The sequence below is a fragment of the Miscanthus floridulus genome, chromosome 19, assembly GCF_019320115.1.
Source record: "Miscanthus floridulus cultivar M001 chromosome 19, ASM1932011v1, whole genome shotgun sequence".
Taxonomy (NCBI): domain Eukaryota; kingdom Viridiplantae; phylum Streptophyta; class Magnoliopsida; order Poales; family Poaceae; genus Miscanthus; species Miscanthus floridulus.
In genome coordinates, this window is record NC_089598.1 from 7073798 (window position 1) to 7082026 (window position 8229).

General features: G+C 53.6%; 2 protein-coding genes across 2 annotated transcripts; both read left to right on the forward strand.

The window, feature by feature from the left end:
* Window positions 1-5338: 5338 nt before the first annotated feature.
* On the forward strand, window positions 5339-6262 carry LOC136525472 (uncharacterized). Its single transcript, XM_066518446.1, has one exon. It carries the CDS (start codon window positions 5339-5341, stop codon window positions 6260-6262), a length of 924 nt encoding a protein of 307 aa, XP_066374543.1.
* A 33-nt stretch (window positions 6263-6295) lies between these two features.
* Window positions 6296-7882, forward strand: LOC136529904 (protein ACCELERATED CELL DEATH 6-like). Its single transcript, XM_066522954.1, has 2 exons — window positions 6296-7018; window positions 7145-7882. The coding sequence occupies exons 1-2, from the start codon at window positions 6296-6298 to the stop codon at window positions 7862-7864; spliced, it is 1443 nt and encodes a 480-aa protein (XP_066379051.1). The 3' UTR covers window positions 7865-7882.
* The last annotated feature ends 347 nt before the right edge of the window (window positions 7883-8229 follow it).

The window sequence follows — 8229 nt, forward strand, 5'->3', positions numbered from 1 at the left end:
CACGATCACATCCGCCTGGGCCTCCGGTGGCGCAGATTCTGCCGCCCCCTTGGACACCACCGTGGCTGCGTCCGGCTGCTCCTGCCTTGGCGCAGTCGCAGCCACCTCCACCGGCGACACCGGGCCCTTGGCTTGCGATGCCATGCCCGCCACGGAGGACGCCACCGGCACGGACGGTAGCTTCGTTCGCTCCAACACAGATGGCAGAGCCACCTCCGCCACCGCTTGCTCGACAACCACCGAGGGTGCGGGCGCCACCGACTGCGCCAGACCATCCAACGAGGCCGCAGCATCAGCGCCACTCCTGCCCAAAATAGGAGCGACATCGAGCAATAATGTCCTTCCCACCTGAAGGGCAAGGCTCTTTTTGGGCGCCAGCCCCAGAGAGCGGCCCCGTCGCAAGACCCTGCAAGAGGTAAAAGGCATAGGGTCAAAATAGAAGAATAAAAAGGGAGAAAAAATAGGGGAATCAGTGACCTACTCTGACACCTTTGGGCGGCGGGAACGTTTTGGGGACGAACCCTTGGACCCTTACCCCAACTCATCTGAGCAGGACCGTTTCGAGCCTACCCCCTGCTCTCGGGTAGGGGGGCTCATCTCCCTTGTCTCTAAGGGCACAGCGACAGAGCCATCCCTCTCCATCAGCACCTCGGGGACGGCGACAGATCCACTCCCTCCCATCCACCGATCCTCCGCCGGCACCCCGGGTGTGGCGGCGGATCCACCGGCTCCCACCGGACCTAAGGATGGGCTGTCTCCACCGACCTCACAGACTCGCTCCCCTCCACGTGGAATGGGAAGGGTCCCTGCATGGACCGATGGGCGTCTGTCAGCGTATCCTCGTCCTCCAGGACATCCCAATCCACGTCGGTAGCTACCTCATTGTCGTCGTCGTTGTCGTTGTCATCACTATCTATCTCCTCTCCTCGATCACGCGCTTGCTGCTTCTGTAGCAGCTCCTTCTTCCTGAGCTCCCTCGTTCTTTTGTCCCACTCGGCCGCAATACGGTTCGCTTTTGCCAGGGTCTGATCCTTCGGCAATGGAGCCGGGCTTTCCTTGAAGAACAGTACCCTCAGCTAGTCCCGCCATCCCAAGGTCAGCTTCAAGGGGTCAGAAATTCAAGTAAAAAAGGAGTACGGAGAAAGAATACTTACAAAGTCAATAAACCCTAGTTCTGGCCGCATTGGGGGATGCCCCGCACCAGAAAAACAAAATCAAGAACAACGCAAGCGGTGTCCTTCGAAGGCTCCATCGCCTCCTTGATGCGCTGCACTACTTCGAAGGGAGGGAGCGCTTCGCCGACAAGCGCCGTCCCTTCGAACAATGCCTCAGGCGCCATCTGGTGTAGGGGAAGCACGCGCGCCATCAGCGGCGCCACCCTCCTCGCATGGTAAGCGCCAATGATCCCTGATCCCTTCATGCCCCTATCCTTCAAAGTTTGGAGGGCAGCGAGAAGGTCATTGAGGTTCTTCTTTTCCTTGACCGGGACGCCCCACTTCCACGACCCCGGGGTCTCCTCGATGACGTGCCCAGAGAAAACTGGCAGGGGGCGGCGGCGTCATCCTTGACATAGAACCATTGCGAATGCCACCCCTTGTTGGAGGTCGACAGAAGCATTAACGGGTACGCTTCTGCCCGATTGTTGCAGAGGTGAATGCTGGCGCATCCCACCGGTGCGTGCAGCTCTTGCTTGCCGACCCGCTTCTTCAGAAGATTGATGGTAAAGAGATGCCGCCACAGGTAGAAGTGAGGATCAATCCCCAAGAACCCCTCGCACAGGGCAACGAACGCCGCCATGTGCTGGATCCCGTTGGGGGTAAGGTGCTGCAGCTCCACCTGGTAGTAATCCAACAGCCCCCGAAGGAACTTGTGAGGGGGTATGGCAAATCCTCGCTCATGGAAGTGAGCGAAGGACATGACATACCCTTCGGGCGGCGATGGCACGTCCTCATTACTGGGTAGCCGCCACTCCTCGGCGGCGATCAGCGGGCGAAGGAGGCCACGACGAATGAGGCCCTCCAGGCGATGAGGGGTGATGCTGGATCCGCTCCACGGCTCCATTGAAACGACTGGGAGGGGGGCGGATGCGAGTTCGATGGTGGTTGCGATGCGGATGCGAGCTTGATGGCGGTCGCGATGTGAGCGCGGGAGGCCCTAGTGTGGGGGTATGGCCCCCGGTATCCATAAGACAAGACATGGGCCGCACCATCGGAGGTGGCCCAGCCCACAAGATCAAGGCGTGCACAATGCTGCTCGGCGTGCACCGCAAGATATTGTATAGTACCAAATAGGCTACTTTCCTTGTAACCCTACCCCTCTAGAGTATATAAGGAGAGGCAGGGGTCCCCTAGCGGACAAGATACATACATCTACATGATCCATACATCTCAATGCAATACATCAGAACATAGGATATAGGTATTACGTCATACCAATTGCCGAACCTATCTAAATCTTGTGTCTTGGTGCTTGTATTACCATCTCGCTCCTGATCTCGCTCACCTCTACGACAAATCTACCATTGTGGGATACCCCTCGGTGGACTGCCGAACATCTTTTGTCGACAGTTGGCGCGCCAGGTAGGGGTGTGCGCTTGATCCATGGCGAGCCAGATGGACCTCAAATCAACAACGTGTTCTCGTCATCAATCTCGTGGAGATCCGTGCCGGTCTATGACGACGATTCATCGCTGGCTACATCAGCCCCCGCGACAGCAGATCTGATCTCGGAACCACCTCCGAGGTCACCTTCATCAACAACTCGCCGCCCGCTTCCTTGCTACCAGAGGAGGCAGATCAACAACGACGATCTGATCGTATCCATCGATCGGGTCGGTCTGAAGCTCGTCGATTGCCTCTCCATCGCCGAGTCGGCTCTGGACACTCTGGTTCAACGCCGACCACCCTCTGATCTAGATCTATCGGAGGCTGCTTGGGAAACTCCAGGGGTTACGGCCCTACCCTTCGGGTTCGTCAATGCCGTCGCCGCTTACCAACATGTCCTGAGGGGCAGATTCGCCGACCAGGTTGAAGACGTCCATCCTCTCGCCGACCCGATAGCGCCGTACGCCGCCGACCAGTCGTTCTGTCTAAAGCTAAGTCACGCTTTAATATTTTCCTAAATATTCTCCAATCTCTGTATATTGCCATGATCTTTCTTCGAACTGTTTTCTCCATGTTTGCTCTCCAAACGATTTTCTGAACCCCCGAACAGTCCTGTTGATGCTCGGACGTCTCCAGAGACGGCCCTGTCTCCGGCTCCTCCCTACACGTGGATGAGCGTCTGCCCTCTACGTTATGGGTGGTCGGCAGCGGCTCCTTAGCGACGCTTGTTCCTCCTACACGTGCACGGGCTCCACGCTCCGCGTTATGGTTAACATGATAGCTAGAGCTGGAGACTCAGCTATACACTAACTGTTCGGGCGGTTTATATTAAATACGTCTTCGCTCCAACTGATCGTCAAGCTACATACGCTATTTTTTCTTCGGAGTTCATATATTTTTATATCATGTACTACCCGTTCTACATGTTTGCATTGCAGGGTCATCGTCTAGGTGATCGGATCACCTGGTGCTCGGACTTCTCCACCGATCCACTGATCGGGCCGCTTGTTTCATCGACTTCGTCCACCGATGCATGGGCAAGAGATTTTTAACTAATCATTAAGCAAGCTCCTTAATTATTACCCATTATCGGATGTCTCCGAAGAGACAAATTATTACCCATTATTATTGCATATCCCTTCCCTTCTATGTTTAATTTTCTGATATATTATTGTAGATATAGACCCGTTGAATTTTCATGGGGCACGATGACAGACGACGTGTTTTTCTTGTTTTCTAGGCGACGACGACCTATATATGTCTATAGCAAGCTAATGCATGGATGACTACTAGCTAGTACCTTATTGATTAATTACTTCTATATATATTCGTTGTTGCAGGATTCAAGAATACACATACGGAACTATCTATTACAAGTGGGAGCTCCCTACGGTAAAAATCGGGGCGACCTCTTCCACCAAAGGTATGTCCTCCCGAAACACGACGAGGACAAGATGTCGGCGAATCTAACAGCGGCAGCACAAGTCCTAGGCCTTTTCTCCGTGCTCATGACAACCGCGACATTTGCATCGGCTTTTACGTTGCCCGGAGGCTACCGGTCAGCTGGCGACGGTGGTGGTGGTGTGGCCGGCACACCAGTGCTCGCTGGGCCACGGAGGAGCTACGCTTTTGATGCGTTTGTTCTCTCTAACGCTCTGGCATTTCTCTGCTCTCTCTTCGCCACCTCCCTCCTGCGCTACGCCGGGGTGCCACATGGGACGCTCACCGAGCGCTTTGACATCTTCGGCGTGACGGGCTCAAACGATACGACTCGTTTCGGCTCGTTGGAGTTTTCCACGCTCTCACCTGTTGGAAATATGGGTTCCTCCGATCACAACGTACGACAAAACTACAAATATTCACTTGTAGTTTTTTTTTTGCACCGACAACTTTAGTACAAATGTTTTGTTGTAGCTTTAGATTTATGTTTTTTCTGTAATTAATTCGTAGCTGCAGTTTCTATGGTCCAATTATAGTGAAACTTTTATGATGGAATAATTATTGTATGTTTGAACTATAGTAAAAAATTCATACTCATTTGATCTTGTATAACTTAGTTCTAGATTTATAAATATTTTTAACAAGCATACAAGTAAATAAATCTACAGTTCAACAAAAACAACCTACAATAAATCGGCAATACGTGGATCTTCAGTTGTGTGCCTGCCAAGCCAATTTTACCGAGCTTGCCACACGTCGTCATCTGAGTGGGCAGCTGCACGGTGCCGCGTATGGGAGAGTCCCGTACCCCATGCCCCCCCCCCCCTCCCCCCCTCCTGTTTTCAAGGATGGTTGGCATGTTAGTTGGGTCATGGCTTATCAGCTAAATAAGCCAAAACGAACAGACGGCGGGTGATGGCACGCGCGCGGCAGTGCGTCCAAGTAAACGAAGTCACACGACGTCTGCATCAGTCAAACAGACGTACAATTCGCAGATGGTTCAGTTGATGAGGAGTTGTCAGCAAGCCGACGACGACGCAAGCTAGACGGGAAGCGAAGAAGTAAACAAAAACAACGACATGTTTGGTTCGATGCTGCTGTCAGCCGGAAATCTGTGCTGTCAGCCGTATTTACACGAAGGAGCTGTTGATGGTACAAGTCAACGCCGGTGTAACAGCACAGACTCCGGTAAACGGCCAAGGGTCAACCCAAGTGAATCACCGTACCAACACATATATCCGGCCGATAGTTGATTCACACACAGGCACACAGCGATCGATCGATCGATATCCGCCATGGCAGCCGCTAACGAAAGCGAGCAGCAGGCTGCTTCTGGTGCCGGTGAGCCAACAACACCGATCGGCCCGGCAACTTCCTGCCCGCCGGCGGCCACGCTTGATCCGCAGCTGTTGATGGCTGCTCGCCGCGGCGACATCAAGCAGCTCAAGGATCTGCTGCTGCTCAAGGACGGCGACGAGCAGCAAGGCTCATCGTCCGTGACGGCGGGAGCACAAGACGCGATAGTGGAAGTCGATCCTCGACCTCCTCCTCCTCCTCATGACGCTGTTGCACCACCCTCCTCTGGATCGTCGTCACCGCCGCCGCCAGTCCCGGTAGTCCTTGATGAGGATGGTATGACCATGGATGGGGACTCCCTGCTGCACGTGGCTGCGGCATGCGGGGACACGCAACAGTACCTCGACTGCGCCAAGCTGATGGTCCGCAACAAGAAGCACAAGGCCGGCGGTGGTGCAGACGATGCAGTGCGCCTAGCCCTGGAAGCGCGCAACCTCAAGGGCGACACGCCCCTGCACTGCGCCGCCGGTGCTGGGAACGCCAACATGATCGGATGCCTCCTCACTGATCTCATCGCCAACACCTCCGGTGACGAGGCCGTGGCAGCGGTGAAGAAGGCGTCCCTGATCAGGATGCAGAACGAGGTTGGGGAGACCGCGCTCCATCAGGCTGTCCGCGCTGCCAACAACAAGGTGGCCTGCATCGACCAGCTCATGGCCATGGATCCCGAGCTGGCCTGCATCCCACATCATGATGAGGAAGATGCTGGTGCTTCCCCGTTGTACTTGGCCATCTCACTGGGTGAACTCGAGATTGCGCGGCACCTGTATGTCAAGAGCAAAGGCAAGCTGTCCTATTCCGGACCAGATGGCCGGAACGCCTTGCATGCAGCGGTTCATGTTCATCGTGGCCAAGGTAAGTAAGATTAAACTAAGCTAGTTTAATTAATACTTGCTATGCATGCACGGTACGTACGTAGTGCTAGTAATTGTCTGGCTGCAGCGCTGCCTATGATCTTGGAATGGCTCATCAAGGACATGAAGCCTAAAGAAGGCAGTAGTAATGCGTGTCTTGTCTCGCGGCTGACTAGCCAAAGGGACAGGAAGCAGAAGGGAAGCACCCCTCTTCACTTGGCCGCGTCGTTGAACGGGTGGCCAGGCGCGGGGTTTCTTTCCAGACGGTTTCCAAAAGTTTGGCCGACGGCGGAATCAGTGGCTACACTGCTGCTGGATGCTAACGAATCCACGGCGTACCAGGCGGACGACCAAGGATGGTACCCCATACACGTCGCTGCAGCGTTTGACAGCCTTGGCGTCGTGAAGGTGCTGCTGGACGACATGGAGAGTCGTCATCGTCGTCAGGACTGCGCCACCCTGCGAGATGGCAAAGGACGGACTTTCCTCCATGTTGCTGCCGAGATGAAGAACCACAGCGGTGCTTCCGCTGTGGTTCAATATGTCTGTGGTGAAATGCCACAGCAATTGTCATCGATGATTCTGAATGCGCAGGACAGCAACGGGGACACGGCTCTGCACGGCGCTGTCCGTGCTGGGAACCTTGCCGGCTCCACAAGTCTACTTAGGAATCGGCTGGTACGCTTGGACGTGGCAAATAAAGATGGGATGACACCTCTTGATCTTTCATGGACTACGCTCCCTTCAGGGTTTGGTTATGCATTTGTAAGTATATTATTTACTAATAAGTTGGAAGTTCTACCACCTTATATATCCCTACCCGCATCTCCCTTCTCTTCATTCTCTGTGCACACGCCACTAATTTAGGCAAGTTGTATCACCGTACTGCAGAATCCAAGAAATGTTGTACACCTGTCATTGCTTTATTCAGGAGCTCCTCATGGTGGAGGCCGGCCGGACCTCTCCTATGAAAAACGCAGCAGCGAAAGAGACGTAGTGGAGGAATCAAAGAAATATACAGAGGCAACGCAGGTGACGAGCATTGTTACTGCGCTTATCGCGACTGTGGCATTTGCCTCGGCTTTCACATTGCCTGGAGGTTACCGAGCAGACGGCGCTGCTGCTGCAGGCACGGCAGTGCTTGCTGGGAAGAGCTATGCTTTCGACGCGTTTATCCTCGCCGACACGCTGGCATTCACCTTCTCCATGGCGGCTACATGTTCTCTCGTCTATGCCGGGTTGCCGGTTATGGACATCTCCATCCGCAACTGGTACTTCAACGTTTCGGCGGTCTTGCTGCAGAGTGCAGCGAGGAGTTTGGTGGCCGCTTTTGGCTTGGCCTTGTACGTCGTCCTGGCTCCAGTTGATCACAAGACTGCAGTTGCTGTCTGTGCTATTGTTTTCGCAACTTCGCTGTATGGGAACATGGGAGCTCCACAGATCACTCATGTGGCAAACACGGCCCGCACTCGGATTGGTATGCGACGAGTTGTGGTATGCTCTTTCACAGCAGTAATTAGTCTTGGTGCCTTGGTAAACTTTGGGTCCTACATAATAATATTCGGTCTCCCAGCAATTCTCAAGTGTTGGCGAGATAACACTACTTTATAGCATGTGCCACTGCCAGGATTAATTAGAGCTAGCTGTACTTTTTAGATAATGGAACCAGCTATGTTGTTGTATTATTTATCAATAAAACTGTTTTTTATCGGTAAATCTATTTTTTTCTTTAAAAAATATAGTTTCTGCTGCACCGCTTGAAAGGTTTCCTGCAGCTTCCATTTGTCGCACATTATAACCGCATCAGGTATACAAAGAGCTACCATGCATTGATTGATTCCATTTTCCTTCCGATAATTCTTGGCCACGGTCGCCCGTCCCATCCAGACGCGGCTGCTCCACTCGTCCGCTCTGCCGCTCGCTCTCTCAAATAAAAAAAATCCCCTGCGCTTATCCCTTCCATTCCTCCACTCGTC

What these genes read in the sequence shown, in the direction of transcription:
- LOC136525472 (XM_066518446.1), top strand. Translation starts at nt 5,339, where the DNA reads ATGGCAGCCGCTAACGAAAGCGAGCAGCAGGCTGCTTCTGGTGCCGGT.
- LOC136529904 (XM_066522954.1), top strand. Translation starts at nt 6,296, where the DNA reads ATGCATGCACGGTACGTACGTAGTGCTAGTAATTGTCTGGCTGCAGCG. An exon ending in CAGGGTTTGGTTATGCATTT is followed by an intron (nt 7,019 to 7,144) that starts GTAAGTATATTA and finishes ACCGTACTGCAG; the next exon opens with AATCCAAGAAATGTTGTACA.